The sequence below is a fragment of the Chenopodium quinoa genome, unplaced genomic scaffold (assembly GCF_001683475.1).
Source record: "Chenopodium quinoa cultivar QQ74 unplaced genomic scaffold, ASM168347v1, whole genome shotgun sequence".
NCBI lineage: Eukaryota > Viridiplantae > Streptophyta > Magnoliopsida > Caryophyllales > Amaranthaceae > Chenopodium > Chenopodium quinoa.
Genome location: NW_018745461.1, coordinates 2,274,247 through 2,293,715, shown reverse-complemented (window position 1 = coordinate 2,293,715; position 19,469 = coordinate 2,274,247). Strand labels below are relative to the sequence as shown.

The window sequence follows — 19,469 nt, the reverse complement described above, 5'->3', positions numbered from 1 at the left end:
AAAACAAAACAAAAAAAAACCAAAAAAAAAACGAAAAAAAATTGTAACACAAAAGAAAAAAAAAATAAACAAATTTTAAATTAAATTAAAAAAAAAAAAAAAAAATGCAGTGGCGCCTAGCCAGGACGCCGCTACCGTGGCGGTGGCGTCTAGCCAGGACGCCGCCACCGTGGCGATGGCGCCTGGCCAGGACGCCGCTTTCATGGTGGCGGCGTCTTGGCCAGACGCCACGGCCACGGTGGCGGCGTCCTGGCCAGGCGCCATACCTACGGAGGCAGCGTCCTGGCTAGGCGCCACCACTACGGTCACGGCGTCCCGGCAGGACGCCAGCCGCCAATTCGTGGTTTTAGATGGCTTCGTACCTCCTTTTCCGGCGTCAACGGCGTCTCTCCGGTGCATCTAGCCGACGTTGAGGGCTCTTCGGTTTCACTCGGCGATCCAGTCCTGCTCCACATTTTTGGTGAGTGAAAATTTTCATTTTCGGTAAAAATTAAAACAAGGGCAATAATGTCAAAATTTTTAAAAAATGTGGGCTTTATGTAGAAAAACGCGGGCGATGTTTAACAAGTCCCCAAAAAAACCCCCAAAAATCGAAAACCCTAGGTCGCAAATAACATCAAGAATGGGCAAAAAATTCAAAATTTATATCAAAATATCAACATAATCCATGAGCAATTGAGCTTAGCTCAAAAAAATGGCGGCTTTTGGTGTCGTTTTCCCCATAATTGAGCCCAAACTTGCTCGTGTTCTTCGACAATGACGCAGCAGAATTTCCAGAAAAGGAAAGAATAAAGGGAGCAAAAAGGGGTAATAAAGAATAAGAAAGGGAAGAAAAATAAGGGTGACCCACGAATTTTTTTAATTGGGTGGGGCCCACTTTCTCTTAACCAAGGTACTGAATTCTTTAACCAAAGGTACCGAATTCTTAGGCTGATTTATTTTTTTTGGCCTAAATTCTTAACTCAGTACCCAAAAGCAAAGTAAAAAAAATTAAGTACCTAAACGGTGAAAAAAGGAAGAATTAAGTATCTAAATTTGTGCTTAACTCCAAAAATTATATACTAGGGCAGGTGGGTCTTTAGAGTTTAGGATGGGTGTTACAGCCGGTGATGTCGGTGTAAGGGGAAAGTCGATCTTTGCCTGCTGTGGGAGAAGGTGGAGCGGGTTTTCCTTTTAAAGATGGCGAATATTGCTGATAATGGATTGCCGGAGATGGCGGAAAGCGAAAAGGAGGGGAGTACTGGAGTGGGTCGACATCAGCAGGGGAAGGTGGTGGGCCGGCTTGGGGAAGATAATAGGTCACCAACGGTGGGTGAAGAAGGCTAGTTGGTGGTTGTCGGCGTCGGTGGTGGATTGGGATTTCGTTGACTTTTTTCCTATATTTTTTTTAATATTAAAAAATAATTAATTTCTATTTTAAAAAAGATTTTAAAACATTTTCTAAAATTATTTAAATGAATTTGGTAAAAGAAAACAGATGACCCACATTTTTTTTATTGTGGTGTATAGTGTGCCACGGTGCCACCTAAGATAGCTTAAGGTGATAAAATTTTTCACATGTTACATACCTCTTTATTCTTTACTCACAAAGTCACAAACAATTTAGATTCTACATTATTTACTTGTAAGTTTCATTATACACTCGAGTGTATCATATGTGTACTTTTTTTCAAAATTTATTAAAAGGGTAAAGATTAAGTTAATTAGTAATATCATATATATATGTGATATAGTCATACAGTGATACACTCTAGTATATGATAGGCACTCTCAACATGATATTTTTGTGAATAATCGAGTTTTGAATATTATAAGCTTAATCAATTAATCCAATTTAATAAATAACTTAATTTGAAATAGTAATTTGATATAAATAAATTAGAATAAAAATAATCTATTCGTCCATTGGTATGAAGCATACATAATTGGTTTAACACATGTAAAATCTTGAAAATATGTCATAATGGCGTTCATTTTTCATAATCAAGTTTAACAAGATCAAAATTGATTTATGCAAAATTAGTGGTTTCCTCTGCACTGTACCTCCCACCACGTGACAACCACCGAACTGCTAAGCGGGCGAAGCCGCAACCAGTTTACGCACCACCAATTGCATAGCCCGCAATTGCCAACATATGACGATTGAATTTTAGCTTTGCTCAAAGGCGCCGTTGCCATGGCCTTCGTCACTGTTGTGTCGTTAACTAAAAAATTTGATGGATTGTCTGTGGTTTTATTGATGTCGATGGTTTTATTGATGTCGATGTCGATGTCAAGGGTGTCAGGTTGAGGACTAACGAACTCCATGGATGTACTAAGGTTGCTATTTGTGGAGTGTACATTTTTTCAATTTGGGTGGACTGACTCACCGTGAGCCCAATCTACACAATAATTTACTGAACTTAAAATTTTTTTTTTTTTAAAATAAAAAAAAACTTTTTAAATATTCAAATTTAATTAATTAATCTTAAACTTTAACTATGTAGTCCTAATCCAAAACCTAATCAAATTTAAATTCAAAATCCATGTACGACTCTGAATTAATTATACAAGAACATAACTGTATTAGGAATAAAATGATGCATTAAATTGAGATGAGGACAATTTAGAACCAACAACAAACTGCTTCACCTCACGAAATTTCGTAAATTCCACCACTATAACTTTCCTCACACGCCCTCGTTTTCTCTCTCCTACTTTTCTGTTGTTTTGATCCCAATCTTTTCCAGCACTTATTCAATCTTTAATTTCAGGTAATGTAATTGGGTTTTTGCTTCAGTTTCATGATTTCTCTTGCGTAATTTTATTTTGATTGGGAAAATTCGTGTAAGATTATTCGTATTGCGTTTGATTTTTGATTTTTAATAATATTCTAGGGTTGCTAATTTTTTGACTTTCACTGCTGAAATTTGTGAGATTTTATGTGAATTTTGTACCAATTGTTGAACAAATTGATGAAATTGTTGCTAATTTTCCTTTATTTGGAATGTTATGAGAAACCCCTTTTTTGTTTAGAGATTGGGGGTGGTCAAAATTTAGGGTTTAAGAAGAATTGGTTGATCAATTGTTGCTGATTTCTTGTAGCAGGCAGGGTTTAGTTATTTGAAATTTTTGAAATTTCTCCTTGATCAATTGTATATTTGGTCTTCTGGGTTTTGATTTTTTAATTTGATGATTGAGCTGTAATAATTGCAGTTTGAAAGTTCGAAGCTCGAATCTTGAATACCGATGTTTTAGTTGTTACTGTCTTGTTGTGATCATTTTGAAATTTGATTTTTGTTCATATGTCCTTTTGTTTGTTCAGGGTTTGGTTTTGTTCATCTTTCTTAGGAGTTAGTTTATTGCTGTTAGCTGAAATGGCATCACTTTCCGAGTCATGGATGCGAGAATATAACGAAGCATCAAAGCTTGCGGATGAAATAAACAGTATGGTCTCTGAGGCAAGCACTCTACCGCCAACTGGAACACAGACACAGCGTCATTTTTCTGGTACTCGCCGTAAGATTACCATATTGAACACTAAACTAGAGAATCTGGAGTCACTTTTAGCAAAGCTCCCAAGCATGCAGCCTATGTAAGTATATAAAGTTGACAACTGCTTTAATGATTATTGTTGGATATGTCGTACACTGCTAAGCTGCAACATGCTTCCCCGACCAGAATTTATAAAGTTGCCACACTTTGTCTCCATGTTTACCGTAATTGTTTTTAAATTAAATTCTTTCAGCGGCTCATTGTCATTGATTTCCTATAATATGATTAGGCTCAATGTGTTGTCTTGAAGATGAATTGCTTTTCCATCCATTTCATATCAATATCCCTTTTGACCTGTTCTTTGGTGTCATGATTATCTTTTACCTTTTTTAATCATAAGCATAATATATTAGTGACACTTGTAGAATTTAATTATAGCCTGGATTTTGTATGTTCTCCGTATCAAAGCAGCTGGTGAAGTTTATTTATTCTGAAGTGTAAAGTTACTTCGCATGTCTTGGACGTGAATATGTGAAGCTTTTGTGACTTGATGTAGATCCATTGTTATGCTGTTGTATAAGTATGTATAGTGTGTTCTAGTCTGGCTTATGTTATATTTGTCCTACTGTAAGGATGTTTTTCATTTGTTACGTTGTGGAATAATAGTGGACAGTTAAATTTGTGCATAGGCTTGAAATTTTCTTAGGTGTGTTTACAAATGAAATAAGATTTTTCATGCAGAGTGTTGTGCACGGGACACATTGGAAAGCTCTTGGTATACTTTTTTTTGGTACATATGGTTCCCTAAAGAATTCACAGGTTTCCTGGATTGTTGAATTTAGTTGCACTTGAATACCTGGTTATATGAAACGAAAAGAAACTAATGATGATCATCAAAATCATAGGCATGACAGCTGAAAAATCATGGAAGCTGATGTTGACTTGATTTTATCAAGATGTTAATATATTAAGCACTATCTATTTATCATTACATTTAAGCACTATCTTTGTTAAATCATTATCACTTAATCACTTATGGGTTTAAATGTATTTACAATTCCTGTTTGTCAGTGTCCTTACTTATTATCCTATTTTTTGGTAGTGTATTGCATAGTACTTTTTTTTTTGTTGATCTTTTTACTTGTCTGATATGTACCATGTAGTATTATTGTGCCTAGAACTCTCGTTTAAACTTAAAAAGAATAGGAATGATATATTTATATGTTGGTGGTTTTTCATCTTTCTGTTGTTAATGACAAAGTCAGAACCTCTATATGATAATTTCTACTCTGTATTACCTTTTACCCTCCTTGATCTCCTCCCCCCTACTGTGTATTTTATTGTCATGTTGATTATAAAAAAAAGTACACTGATAATATCTTGCTTATGCTCTCACATTTATGCAGAACAGCAAAAGAGATGAATAAGCGCAATGACTTGTTGTCTAATTTGAAATCTAAAGTCAGTCAGATGGCAAATACTCTCAATTCATACAGTGCTGCTTACAGGGATCGTTTACTAGGTCCGGATGTGAAGTCAGATGATGTAATGAAGAGAGCATCTAACATGGACAACCACGGAATTGTAGGCTTCCAACGTCAGATTATGCGAGGTATGGAAAAAGAAGTTTGCATTTTTATATATATATTTGTTGTACACTCCTTATCTTAGCTAGATTGTTTATGCAATAACACCTCATTCCCCCTTGATCCCTAAGCAGAGCAAGATGAAGGCCTTGAAAAATTGGAGGAGACTGTAGTAAGCACAAAACATATAGCACTAGCAGTCAACGAAGAGCTTACCCTTCACACTAGACTCCTGGTAATGTTTTAGTATGGTTCAGTTTTTGTGGCATAAGTTCTCCATTGTACTTTCTCTGTAGGCATAATCTGCTACATATAATAATAACAATACTTTACCTTCACCGAATCATTGGGGTAATAACTATTATTCAAACTTCTGAACCTAAATTTTTTATTTGTAGGATACTTTGGATGATCATGTGGAGTCTACAAATTCTCGCTTGCAGGTAATTTTGTCTTTGTACTTGCATACTTGTTTATTTATGTTTGCTTTCGGTAAAGTAAGCTGCTTATAATTTTCTTACCTTTTTGTTGCTTATAATTAAGAAGTGATTTGTCTGAACATCTTAAAACAGTAATTGGAATGTAGATTTTAAAAAATAAGTGTGAGTTTGTTTCACTTATGATGATATAATGTTTGCTATGATCTGTATTCACAACATTTGCCTGTTAAAAGCTTTTTTTTAAGTGTTATTGTGGACTCTTTTTGCTTCCAAGTTAAGTTAGATCTACCTGTCAAAAAAAAAAAAAAAAAAAAGAGAAGTTAAGTTAGATCTAAAAGAACTTTTGGATATTAAATGTATTATATTCAAAATGAGAACAACAGTGTCGCGTAAATGACATACTTAAGAGAAGTTCAAATTATTTTGTTTTGGAGCTACTGTCAAATTATATCCTTAAATGTATTAACCTGCCTGCAAATCTAGATGTCTGGGCCTTTGTCCCTTGTAGTTTTAAACAAACTTTTTCATAGCTTTTTTTTAATCCTATGTAACATGTTACAAATATTGATAAAATCTCCCAAGTCCTACCTTAAGAGTGGCAACTCATGTGTGAGTGAGTGTACTGATATGATCGTTATGGCAACCACAAATATCATACTTGTATTGTTCCTTTTGCAGGTATATCTTTTTGATATTAACTAGCCATTTAGACTGAAAATCTTTTATGTTACGGGTCTAACATCTTAATTGAAGCTGATTTTTTGTACTGCTAAACAATTTTTATTCCTCCTTTATTGGAGTGATGTATTGGGTGCCAAATCAATTCAATCATTGCTTATAAAATTATGTCCTAAGGTAGCTTGTGATATTACTGGGCTGCTATTTGTTGATTATCTGAGAACAGAGCAAGATGTTAACTGATGGCAACCATGTTATATATTATGATGTCCAGTGACTAGTTACCAACTGCATGCACAAGTAAAAGTTTTGTTGGATGAACATCAGTTTCAAATTCTTAACCTTTTTATGTGCCCCCCAGTATTCTAGATCCTCTACTTGTGACCCTTGGACATTCTTTATAATTGGTTTTCTTCTTAATGAATTTTTTTTTTTGACCTGTTGGTGCTCAGCAAGAAAATGTGAGACCTTCTTTGTCTTTGGGGCTTTCTAAATCTCTCCACTTCAAGATTCATTCTTTTGCATATTGATTAGTGGATGGTGATTTTTATCTTTTGGGTTTTAATTTGTATTTCGTGACATTTGGAGCAGCGCATTCAAAGGAGATTGGCCATATTTAATAAACGCACCAAGGGAGGTTGCGCCTGCTTGTGTCTATTGGTTGTCTTGATCGTGGCTCTCATCCTTGTTGTATTGGCACTGATCAAATATCTATAGAATCATGTTCGGTAAGCTCAATTAATCTTACTCATTTTAGAGACTCTAATATGAAGTACACCGAATAGTGAAGTTTCTCTTTCTTTGTTTTGGGCTTCTGCTGTGCCCGCCTTGTTTTTGGTTTTCTCTGGTAGAGATTGCTCTTTTACAGTAACGTAGTTTCATTTTTAATCTCGTATTTTTCTATTGTAGGTCCTGGGTAGCATATTGATCATGAAACTTCATTGGAAGCGTAAATCTTGGGATCTGCGAATGAAATTATTGCTCAAGCACCTATTTGACCTATTTTTGCAATGATTGCAGATTGATCGCAGATTGGACAGTCTCCATGAATTGTGTGTAAAGTATGCATCCTTCACAGTCAGCAAATTCCAACCTTCTGTATTATTTTTCTTAGTGGCCGCAATCTTTTGTCAAGTTAAATTTCAGCATCTGCTGAAGTTGTGTGTGATGACCATCACTATTAATATTGGCTTCTTCTGCCCGGAAATTGTGCTGTTTCAGGAATTCTGAAACAGTGAAATGGTGTATTAACTATCTATCGTTTAAAGTAAATATGTTCATTTTATCTTTTGTCGCCTTACAATGCGTATAATGTAGGCATAGTCACTCCTCACCCGTATGCGTATATGTTCAATATTTTTGCTTTGAATCGTTCCACTAATGATGGAAAACCTACCCGAGGAGGCAAGGATAGGAATGATACATTTTGGATTTTTGATTCCATTCCCTTGGTATAAAAGGCGGTCAAATTTAGCGTATTTTTCTTTTTAAGAAAATGTGATCCACTCTCATTACTTCAACCATTAATCAGCAAAATGAAAAGAAGAAGTCCAATTCTTTCATGTTAACTACTTCCTCCGTTCTTTTTTAGTTGACCCGCTTTGACTTTTACACTATTCATCACCTCTTCTTTGACCGTCTTTTGTGAGTGATATGTAAGGAAAAATATATTCATATTATATCTTTTTTAATTCTTCTCAATAAGTACTATCGTAATATACAACTTTTATAATTTTTACTTATGAAGAATTAAAGTTATTGATCGCTAAAGTTTTACATTGACAAGCGTGATAAAAGAAATAGGTCAAGTAAAAAAGAACAGAGGAAGTATTAAACAAAGAATCAATTATTTTGTAAATTTGTACCTAATCATATCTACCTTTAGAAAATGAACTTTAATTGTTACTTTGTCACAAAATATGGTGATAAAAATGTAAAATACTCCGTACATTAGCATTATAAGACTACTGTATATTTTTATGCTAATGTATTATACATACTACTACAAAATTATCCAAATAATTTTTTTTTCAATAAAAATATATTTAATACGGAGTAATACTACAAATCTATCTAAATATTTTTGTATCTTAATTAATTTTAAAGAAACTTATTAGGAAAAATTCACCCTCAATAAACAAAAGAGACACGTGTAAGGGATTGTTAGGAACATTAGGAACACTAATTTGGAATGGTTCATAATTACTTGAATTAAATTTTTCATATAATTATGATTATACCAACTTAATCGAACCTTAATACTCGTAGTGTTTTCCTAGTTAGCGTTTATTTCTTATTGAATTTTATGTGCTTTTAGAATTCTCCGATATACGTATAAGTTGTACCACATATGACATAATATCCAATTTTATAGGACATACATAGTATTTTGTGTTTCTAATAAGTAAGTACAAATTCGACAGTAACCAAGATCAGCCTTGATTTGATGATGTTTGTAATCTTGCAAAAAAATTTCATGTTTTTAAGATTTCTCACGTGTAGAGAAGGAAATACGCTATACGCTTGCCCATCTTGTGGCGAGATGGGACACGTGTAATTGTCATTGGCGGACCTGGTCTTGTGCATGGTGAGTCAAATGACTCACCAGGCCCAAACAAAATTTCTAAGTTTTTTTTTTTTAAAAAAAAAAAAAAAAAAAAAAAATTTCTTTTGTTGATTTTGTTGTTGTTTGTTTGGTAAACTTTGAAACTTTTGTTAATGTTGTTGGGATTTTGGTGAAATTTGAACCTTTTTGACCATGTGAATTGTAGTCAGTGTTTATTTAGGGTGTTTATTGATGTCAATTATGTCTGTCAAATTGTCAATACACCATTGGCTTTGGTAGATTTATATGGGGTTTTGCATATGTGCTGATTTGATTGGCGATTCGGACGATTGCTTATGATATAGTCGACCCACCCTACTGATATAGTCAATTATGTCTGTCAAATTGTCAATACACCCTAATGCTTGTAAAGATTTTAATCTTGTCAATTATTAGAGAGCTAAGCTTGTCATGTTGTCAAATTTTTTTTTACATATTTGATTATCGATTGTGATTCACCAGTCGGAAACTCCTGGGTCCTCCACTGGTAATTGTGCGGAACTTATGTCTTAACTCTTTCCCGCAAGGTCTATTAGACTTGACGTAGGTTAATTTGAAATGAAATTCCTGCTAACTTTTCCAAAAAAAAAAGTACGAATCCGACACGATCCAGTGCAATCTTTAGCGTTATTGGTGGGGTCACATGTTCTTTCAACTTCTCTATGAGATTTACAACATCGCCGATTGTGTCGCTGTCGATTTTGTCACCCAATCTTCTCTATATAAACTCCAACAATTACTCTACTCTACTAGGTTTCTTCATTTTCTTCTTCCTTTCTTTCTCCTTCACTCTGTAATTCTGAATAATCTCAAGCGTTGCTCATTCAATTTGATTGGTTCCCTTCATTTGTAAGATGATTTCTTCCTTTAATTCTTTATCAAAAATGATAAAAGTCCGATGATTAAACAATCTGGAAAATGGATTTATGCATGTATTTTTTTATTTTTTTTTTTTTAATTACAACGTGAATTAACTTGAAGTGAAAACAATGAAGTATGAAATGAATGATGATTGATTGAAAATTTCTCATTTGATTAAACCCTTTTCTTTGTTACTGGGGTTTCTGGAATCCAACACGATTGTGGTTGCTCAATTTGTTTCAATTTCTTTGAATCTTGAATTTTTTTATGTGAATTTTGCTAGTAATTTGTTGTTGTTGTTGAATTTGTCTACGTTTGTTTGTTTGTTTTTTTTTTTTATTTATTTTTTTTTTTATTTTCACATGATACTGGATTGTTTATAAAGCTTTGAATGGTTTGAGTATATGGATTTTGACATGAATTCGGTTTCATTGAAATCAATGCTAATATTAATTAAATTCGTTGTTCTTTTTGATGTCATTAGATGGAACTATTTTGAGGACTGTAATCGAGATTTTAATGGCAAAGATTGACCAAAGATAATTTTGATTAATTTGTTAAAATTGAAATGTTGGCTTAATTTGTCAGGATTTTAGAGATATGGCAGTTTGATTTTGAGCCTTAGTTGATCTTCCTTCAATCGACTGATGAGTGATAGACTAGTATTTTTGCTCATCTATCTAATTTCACTTCTTGAAATCGATTAAGTCGTCAACCTTGTGATATATTTCTATCCCTTGGCAGTGATAGATTATTCGGCTATTGGTTACTGTCAATGAAATAAAAGATTTAAATTGACGAGCCTGTAAAATGTAATTGATTAATTACATTCGGTAGTTCCTTGAATTTTTTTGGAACTCACCAATTTTTATTTAATATTAGTGGCCTGCTTGATTGATTAGTGGAACTTATGGGATTAAGGCTTTGATTGATTGATTAGTGGCCTGCTTGAGGTCGGTGTGTGTAATTTGGATTGCCCTCATATTGCTCATATTGTTGGGCATATTTAAGCTGTTAGAATTCATGTGGGTGATCATGTTTTTATATATTTAAAACGAGTCATGTTTAAAGTATCTACATTTCTACACAGGAGTAAGGGACTCGTATTCTTTGAATAATGTGGCTTTTAGTCGACACAGCCCATGATAAAGATTTGATTTGATCCCCAATTCTACTGCTGATATTTAGTGGATGATATGCAGTGAAATTGAAATTTATTCTATCTATGATACAACTATGCTTAGTTTTTTTTTTTTCCTTGTTTTTTCTTTCTGTGTAATTAGTTCAGAGGGATTTCTCAGTACCCTATTTCCTTCTAGTGGCCAAATACTTGATTCTTTTGGCATACATTGAGGGATCCGTTGCAAGCGCTTTTTTAGTTTTCAATTTTAATTGCCACAGTTATGTTGTTGTATCTCATACTATATTTGTATTGATGTCGGGTTTAATATTTATTTATTTATTTGTATAATACAGTTATGTTGCTACTGGCTATTGTTGGTTGTTCTCTTTTTTGGAATAATTTTATTATTCTTTTTCTTTTTTCTTCTTGTACATCTTTAAAGTCCTTGAACATGAAAATTGGAATGATGTTTAATTGAATTTTATTAAATATTTGCTTTCAGGTCTGCTGCTGGCCTGCTGCCCTTCTATCGACCATAAATTGGTTGTGATTTCGTTTTCAGAGCAGTAGGATGGCATTTTAACTTTGAGTTGTAATTAATTTTCAACACATCCTGTAACTTCAAAATTTGTCATTGACTAATACTCTGCCATTTCCATGTATCTATATCTGTAAAACAAGCAGAAGCAATTCCTTATGTATGCATTTTTTGTAAATGATCAAGCTTTATGATTTTACTTTTAACATTCAAGCTCATCTTTTGATATTATTGATGTGCATCGTAGCATTATCATAATTAAGACTTCATTTTATAATGTACATCTAGACTCTTCTTTTGGATTTCGTGAAAACTTTGCAGATGCCATTTGGCCATATTCAGCAAAGAAGAGAAAGCATTTGAAAATACACTTGCTCTTTGCTTGCATATTTTCATTTGGGGGAATTTTGCTACATCATCTACATGGATAACTTGGAACAATTGGAAGCCTTGTGCGAGATGCTTTACAACTCACTAGACTCTGCTGAGCGAGCGTATGCTGAGAACACCTTGAAATGCTTCTCCCAGGATACCAGTTGCATCCCACAGTTGGAATACATACTTGAGAATGCAAGAAATCCATATGCAGTTTTATTTGCTAGCTCAAGCTTGCTGAAGCACGTCACTCAAAATATGCTTCCTTTGCAGCTACAGCTTCAAATTCGTAATCCCCCCCTCAAATTCTGTACCTTTTAAGTGATTTTTGATGTACTTCGTGTCCACAAGTTTAATTGCCTTTGCTCCTGCTTCATATCTATGTATAAAGTATCTGAATCCTTTATGATGATTTATACTATTGTAAATAGTGAAAACTAAAAAGTAAAATTTGGTATTTGAATCCTTTAGTAAAATTGTAAATAGTGAAAAGTAAAATTAGGTATCTGAATCCTCTGTGATGATCCAGACTATTGTATTTTGACAATGTGTATACTTGGAACTTTTCCCTCTTGTTTTTTCTAATTTGTCCTGTGTGACTTTAATCTGAAGGCAACCATGTTGTAAACTATCTGGCTTCTAGAAGTGCCAACTTGGAGCATTTTGTAGCGACTTCGTTGATTCAACTTGTTTGTCGAGTTTCAAAACTTGGTTGGTTTGTTGATGATAAATTCCAGGAGCTCATTAGTGATTCTCTGAACTTTTTGAATCAGGTTAGTGAATATAGCCCTTTGCATATTTTCTAGGAAATTGTAAACGTTGGAAATTAATGTTTATGTGAATCAATGTAAGTATATGTTTCTTTTAAGGTATCTGATTATTTTGAACTGTCAATCATTGGTGCCCTTTTCTGCTGCAATTGCTGTTTTTGGTCTTGATATTTTTATTTGAGCCTGTGCTTAATTTTGCAGCAAGAAGCCGCTCATTATGCTATGGGTTTGAAGGTATTGAATCAGCTTGTGAGTGAGATGAATCGGGTAAGTTTTATCAGATACGATATCAAATTGGCTTGTTATTTATTGCTGGAATAAATTTAGGGAGAGTTAAATCTTGAATGTTTTCCTTCATAGGTTTTGTTTTTTTTGATGTTATCATTTGGATTGATTATTATTGATTTCTACTGAAGCTGCATCAATTTCTATCTACTAATTGGTGTGTCAAACTCATTTTAACTACAGCCAACTCCAGGGTTACCTTTGCTGCTACATCGGAGGGTGGTAAGCAAGTTCAAAGATAAGGCGCTTCGGCAAATTTACGGAATCTCCCTTACATCATTGCATGGACTTAAAAGTGATGGTAATTATTTAGGCATTCTGTAGCCATTTTCTTTTATAGAGTAGCTATTTTTCTTCCGTCTTAAGAGTTTTTGGGTATGTAGCTCAACAGAAATTGCAGGAGCTGGCTCTTTCACTTTCTCTACAATGTCTATCTTTTGATTTTATGGGATCATCAATTGATGAAAGCTCAGATGAAAGTTTTATAATTGAGGTATATTGTGGAAAATGGTTTTTATATTTTAATCTGACTGAAATTTTCTATTACAAGTCTTTTCTCCTCAGTACCTATTTTTTAATGGGGTGACAGGCTCCGGTTTCCTGGAGATCAGTCCTTGAGGAACCCTCAACAGTACAAATATATTTTGACTATTATGCAGTCACCAGTCCTCCTCTTTCAAAATTAGTGAGTTCTCTAACTTATGTCATTTTCTTCTCTGAGTTTGTTCTGAAGGGATAAAAAATGGGCTGGCCTGAGTTGGAATATGTATAATTGGTAGACAATGTGTAGATTGACTATGTGGAAATGATTTGGTCAAAAAGCCTGAATACAGGATCTGACAGTAGATAATTAAGTGAAATGCTAAGTGAAATGTTTGTGGATTCCTATTACCCTTTATCCTCTACAAAGGGACTGTGATGGCGATTTTATCAAACTCTAAAACACCATTGCATAACATCACACCTTAAACTACAAGAGCTAAGTATTCAAATCAAGTAATCAAAATAATCACCAACTCAGACATAAAAATTATTACTGTAAAATGAGAACATGAGGTAGAACTGCTCAGTTGGTTAGTCAATTGTGGTTCTTTGTCAGTTGTTATTCTGTTCTCCCTCCGTCAAATGTTGCTCTTTGGGGCTCTTAAATATCTTTCGTTGTAATCTCATATGATGTGCTGTAAAATCATTAAAAGTCTAATAGTAAACCTAGGAGTATCATAACAATTTCAGAAGTGAAATACTAACTAAATAAAACATATAGAACCCAACATTCTAATATCTAGCAAAACAATAAGAATGCAAGTATTACTACTTTTTTTTTTTGACAAGATGCAAGTATAACTACTTATTGATACTATTTAGGGGCTTAAAAGTAAATACGTAGTATAAAGGTAGTGAAATATTTAATACTTGTATACATACTTATTATTTATTTCCTGTCTAAAAAATGCCTGGTTAATTTATTTAATGGGAATTATTATATCTTATCATTGTAGACTAGCCTCTTTCATCTCTCTGCTTTTGACCTTCATGGTGTCTTTAACTACCATCACTCTTTTCTTTTGGTGAAAAAAGTAGATAAGATGGCATTAATTAATATACGATCCAAATAACTAGAGCTAGGTGGTTCTTCTATCTCGCTGTAGTGAAAGGATTTTGCTCTTTGGAAATATGATTACTATCCTTGCATTCATTCAAATGTAAGTAAAAGTTATGTTCAAGATTATTCTGGTTGAGCATGTCTATGGTGACTTTGCTAGCAGATATGATGATAAACGTTTTCACAGCCTTTATCACTCGCAATTTAAAGTCCTTTCTTGATCCCCATAAGATCTGCAAAGGTTCGGTAAGGGGTTTAATTCTTTTTTGGGAAGCCCTTCAACCAATGACCAGTTGACAAAAGACATGTACATGCAATGCCTGTGGTACTAGTCCTCAATATGGGATGGCCCATCAAGTGTGTGTGGGGATAGGGGAACTATAAATATATAGGCTGTTTGGATGGCAATATGCAGAAGATCGTGGTTGCTTATTCCTCAGCTTTCAAATATCTAGGACGACAAAGGGAAAGAAAGTATTTAATGGAAAGCTGCCAATCTTTGAATAGTAGTTTAGAACTTTAGATTAGTTATGATCCACTCTCTGATGTTCTTAGGTATAAGGCTGGGAAGGGGGTTTTAGCAGCTGCCAAACTAGATTCGTGTTAGGGTAGTCACAAGCTATAGGAATTTTATTTTCCATCGGCAAAGGGCAAAATAAATGCTAGGCATCAAGAAGAGGAATGCAGTTGATCAAAGGCTTATAGTTGGGGGTAGGTCAAGGGATTTTTAAGGGACAAATCATGATTGGAAATGCATTTTACGATTTGATTCTTACCTTTCACCCTAAGGGACCTCAAAATAGCTATCTCAATTGACCCACCCCAAGCCATGTTCCAAGAGAGATGTGTTCCTTCCATTCCCGTACTATTTCTCACTTGTAGAAGCTAAGAGGTTTGTTATTGTAAACCTCATTTCAGTTCCACTCCTATACTTTAAAGAGTAGCCCAAAGAAAGTAGTTTGCATGGGATTTGCTGAAATAGTGTTGATGGTATAGGCATTATCGTGCACTTTGATTTGAACTTTGTTTCCCATTAGGATTTAGCATATCTTATGAACCACAAATTGCCCTGTCCTTATTCTTATTTGCATATCAGTATAACAATGTTCTTTTTACCTTTGTCACCTTCTCCATCATAAAGCACACAAAATTTTCTCATATATGAAAAATTAGTGGAGAGGAAGTTAAAGGGTGTAAATGTGAATTTTCCTGACGAGGGTTGAAATTTTTTGCTTGTTGATTTAGTCTTTGGTGTCATGTCACAGTCAGAGTCTTGAAGGCAGTTTAAGGATTGGCTCAAAAGGATAGTTGAAGGTGCAAAGAGGGGGAAACTTGTTAGATTTATGCTATTTTTGGTGGACATGACATTGAAATGATACAAAAGTTCAGATTGAATTGATGTTTGTGGACAGTTCGTACTGGAGGTTACCCTATATCAATGTTGTCGCCCCTTGTTGAAATTCACCTGGCTGGTTGGGGAATGGGCAGAGAAGATAGAAAGTTGGTTAGTAGTAAAAAAACAAAGAAACTTATCTTACTATAATGGGTCGTTGATTCATTCTTTAACCTATTCTTACCAGAAGTATAAATTAATTGCCTCCGAACTTATATGTACAACGCCTTTAACTTTCACCCTTGAAATGGAACATAATTCTTGAAAGATGTTATCACTATCTGATGTATAATTTTTACTATTTTTGTCCTTACAATACATAGATGTAGTGGTTGTCAATGTTTGATTGCAGTATGTTTGATGAGCTTTTTGAAAGTAAGAATTTATTTTGCGCTTCAATGTGTGTGTAAAATTGTAAGAATTTATTTTGCGCTTCAATGTGTGTAAAATTTTTTTGTCCTCAACACTGATTGCTCAATGTTTTCTGTTAAGGCTTTGGAGTGTTTGGGGCGATTGACTTTAGTTAAAAGATCCTTGTTTACGAGCGGTACCACACGTAAGCTGTTTTTGACTTCATTGATGATGGGCTCAAAGGATATTATTGAAACAGGGAAAGGTTAGTTTGTTGATCAATTGCTCCAAGTCTTTCGCTTGAGCATTAACTTGTATGCTTGATAAAGAGGTTAAATATAATAATGAGCATTAACTTGCATGCTTGTAAATGGGTTTAGTTCCAGTAAATATCAATGTTTAAAAGGTGTTTATGTAAAGTGAAATAGGAAAAATAAGTCTGTTAGAATTAATTCATGTTCTTCTTCGTAATCTCTCTAGGAAAGTGTAATGAATAGACTCGTGATCTCCTTGCCTGTAGATGTAGGCTTATTTTGATTTGAACGTATCTTGTTTTAACCTTCATTTATCGTAATTTCAATTTGCACATTTAACTTTGTTGTTTTTGTAAATTATTAAGCTGAGCACTAATTTGATCCACCAGTCAGAAAGATTTTCTAAACACCTATTTTGTGTAAGTCTTTAGTTACAATAAGCTGACAAGATTATCCTTATATTATGAAAAAATATTTTATCTACCATTCGAATAACTCAATGGTGAAGTCTATTGTTGCCTTTCTTTGAAATAGGGTTATTATTAAATCGTAGTAAGTGATATATAGCTGTAGAAATAATGTATAAAGGCAAGTTGGCACTGTAATCTTCCCATTTTGGGACATTGGGAGATACAAGGTCATGTGATACAATGTTAATTATGTTACTGATATGAAATCCTGTATCCATTAGTTCATGATACCTCAATTTCTCGGGACTGCTATATTTAGTCTTGAAGTCGAAATATGATGAAATTAACTTACAGTACCTATATTAGGAATCTAGAAATTTCAGGAATCTAGGCTTTTAAAAAGTCATTACAGAATTTATTAAACAAAATTATTTCTTGTTAAGCAAAAATTTGTTTCATATGCTTTAGAATTGTTTATACTTAGAAATAATCCTATTACGGATATCTTTTTAATAAAGCAGGGTATCAATTTTTTTTTTTTTTTTTTTTTTTTTTTTTTTTTTTTTTTTTGTGAAGAAGAGCAGGATATCAATTTACAGCAGTAGTTATCTATTTCTAACTCTACTTTGGGAACAGGTCTTAATCATCATGATAATTACCATGAGCTTTGCCGTTTCCTTGGGCGTTTTAAAGTGAATTTTCAGGTACACAGAGAGGTTTAACATTTAAATGTCAAATGGTATGCTCAATTCATGGCTTAGTACTACACGGATAGGTTAAATGCTAAAAGTGATGCTGCCTAAAATTGTGACAGTTATCAGAGGTCGTGAGCGTGGAGTTCTACAACTCATGGATAGGCCTAATATCAGATTTCACATTGAAGTCTCTGCAGTCTTGGAAGGTTATTGCAGTCTTAGCAACCTCTGGAAGTTTACCTGATGAAGCTAAAATTTTAAAAATTTTGTATAGCAGTAAATGTTTCAATTTGTATGAAAATGTTGAGTTTCTCCATTTCAGTGGACAAGCAGCAGTATTTATTATCTTCTAGAGCTGTGGTCCAAAATGGTGACATCTTTACCATATTTGAAGGACAAGTCTACAAACTACCGCTTAGATGAGTTTGTGCCCAAGATTTTGGAAGGATTTGTATCTTCACGTTTTGATTCAGTACAGGTTAAGATATAATTGCTTGCCCAGCTTTTCTTTTAGCTACATATATTTGTCTTTGCCTCTTTCTTAACTTAGTTATCTGACTGATTGTTAGGACAGGCTGGGTTCTCAGACGATCTTTTAGAAGATCCTCTTGATAAGGTTGAGCTAATGCAGGATCAGCTCAAATTCTTTCCATATCTTTTCAGATTTCAGGTTTGACCTGTTGGTCCTGAAGATTGTTTTGCATTGTATTGCTAGAAAAATTGTCTTGTTATGGAAACTTGACCTTTGACAATTATGCAGAGATTACTGCTGTGTGCTTCCTACTCTTCTATTCCTCTTTTTTTTTTTTTTTCTTTTTCTTTCTTTTATTTATTTATTTATTTAATTATTTTTTGGTTTGTTGGGGGGGGGGGTGTGTGGAGTAGTTGCTGAGCTGATTCTGATTCTCAATTTTTGTCTTTTTTTCTTATTTATTGTAGTGTGAGAGCTGCATTACCTATTTGATAAATGCTATGGACCCTCTCTTACAAGAATATATGGTATATTATATCCTTCTTGTTGTCAACGTTTAATTATTAAACTTACGCATAAATCTTAATGTATGATTTGGTTGCATGACTCAGGATGGCACGAAACTACAGGAGTATGTGACTAGTAGCACTGTTGTATTAACGGAGACCAAGCTTGCATGGATGGTGCATATAGTGGGTGCCATACTGAGTGTAAAGCAATATACCGGGTATAGATTTTTTAATTCTTACCTCTTCTTTTTCTTTTTTTTTTTTATTATTATTATTTTTTAATTATATATTGCATGCAAAAGCCTCTAATTTAGTAAGCAATCTCTCTTGCAGTTGTACTTCAAATGAAGTGATTGATGCAGACCTTTCAGCACGTGTTTTGCAGTTGATAAATTTCATGGACACTGGATCATATGTCCAGGTACCGCGCCTTAACTCTTTATGGGGTGTTTTGATGTCTCTTTGTAAAAATAGAGGAATTTTCTTTATTGCAGTACCAAACCTTGACAAAAATCTAAGAATGCTGGTACAATATTATGGTGTGTCATTTCTTCGTAGGCTATCCTTCTGGCCCTTCGGCCTTCACCATTTGAAGTTGCTTCTTGTCAATTGCCAGTTTTATATCTACTTTTGGCCTGGAATTTTATACGCAATAGCTGACATTTAGAAATATGAATTTCCTCGCTTCAATATACGTGCGAGTATTTTGTCTTTATGTGGTAGAATTGATCTGCAGATTGATTGTATGATGCCTTTTTGTCCTCTTCTATTTTTGCTTTAATGCTTTTCTTGTTTTGCTTGTATGTGTTAGAGATATGGTGAACTCAGCAGGCAGAGGCTTGAACTTGCAGTCCTTAGTTTCTTTGAAAACTTTAGGAAGAGTTACGTAGGAGGCCAATCATTGCATGCTGCGAAGGCAAGTGCATGCTGTTGATTAAATTCATAATCTTATCATCATATAATGATACTAAGGTTAATTTCAGTGTTCTTGACTCTTTTTCTTTTTTTCTTGCAGCAGCTGTATGTTCGGTTGTCTGAACTTCTTAG

The 19,469-nt window shown here is 34.0% G+C and overlaps 2 protein-coding genes across 4 annotated transcripts; both read left to right on the top strand.

Annotated features, from left to right (window-relative positions):
• Nucleotides 1-2,590: 2,590 nt before the first annotated feature.
• On the top strand, nucleotides 2,591-7,465 carry LOC110714751 (syntaxin-51-like). 2 transcript variants are annotated; one of them, XM_021893296.1, is made up of 7 exons: nucleotides 2,591-2,753; nucleotides 3,305-3,574; nucleotides 4,881-5,086; nucleotides 5,195-5,295; nucleotides 5,459-5,503; nucleotides 6,770-6,906; nucleotides 7,199-7,465. In XM_021893296.1, exons 2-6 carry the CDS (start codon nucleotides 3,357-3,359, stop codon nucleotides 6,893-6,895), a joined length of 696 nt encoding a protein of 231 aa, XP_021748988.1. In that variant the 5' UTR covers nucleotides 2,591-2,753; nucleotides 3,305-3,356; the 3' UTR covers nucleotides 6,896-6,906; nucleotides 7,199-7,465. The 2 variants fall into 2 exon arrangements, with proteins under 2 accessions (XP_021748988.1, XP_021748987.1); XM_021893295.1 differs by having other exon boundaries at nucleotides 2,592-2,753; nucleotides 7,088-7,465.
• A 1,428-nt stretch (nucleotides 7,466-8,893) lies between these two features.
• Nucleotides 8,894-19,444, top strand: LOC110714770 (exportin-7-like). Of its 2 annotated transcripts, XM_021893320.1 has the most exons (16): nucleotides 8,894-9,632; nucleotides 11,270-11,969; nucleotides 12,293-12,453; nucleotides 12,652-12,717; nucleotides 12,919-13,036; nucleotides 13,119-13,228; nucleotides 13,325-13,420; nucleotides 16,224-16,347; nucleotides 17,383-17,450; nucleotides 17,561-17,647; nucleotides 17,764-17,919; nucleotides 18,016-18,111; nucleotides 18,381-18,440; nucleotides 18,525-18,640; nucleotides 18,756-18,843; nucleotides 19,234-19,443. In XM_021893320.1, exons 2-16 carry the CDS (start codon nucleotides 11,729-11,731, stop codon nucleotides 19,354-19,356), a joined length of 1,710 nt encoding a protein of 569 aa, XP_021749012.1. In that variant the 5' UTR covers nucleotides 8,894-9,632; nucleotides 11,270-11,728; the 3' UTR covers nucleotides 19,357-19,443. The 2 variants fall into 2 exon arrangements, with proteins under 2 accessions (XP_021749012.1, XP_021749013.1); XM_021893321.1 differs by lacking the exon at nucleotides 8,894-9,632 and having other exon boundaries at nucleotides 11,672-11,969; nucleotides 19,234-19,444.
• Nucleotides 19,445-19,469: the final 25 nt, after the last annotated feature.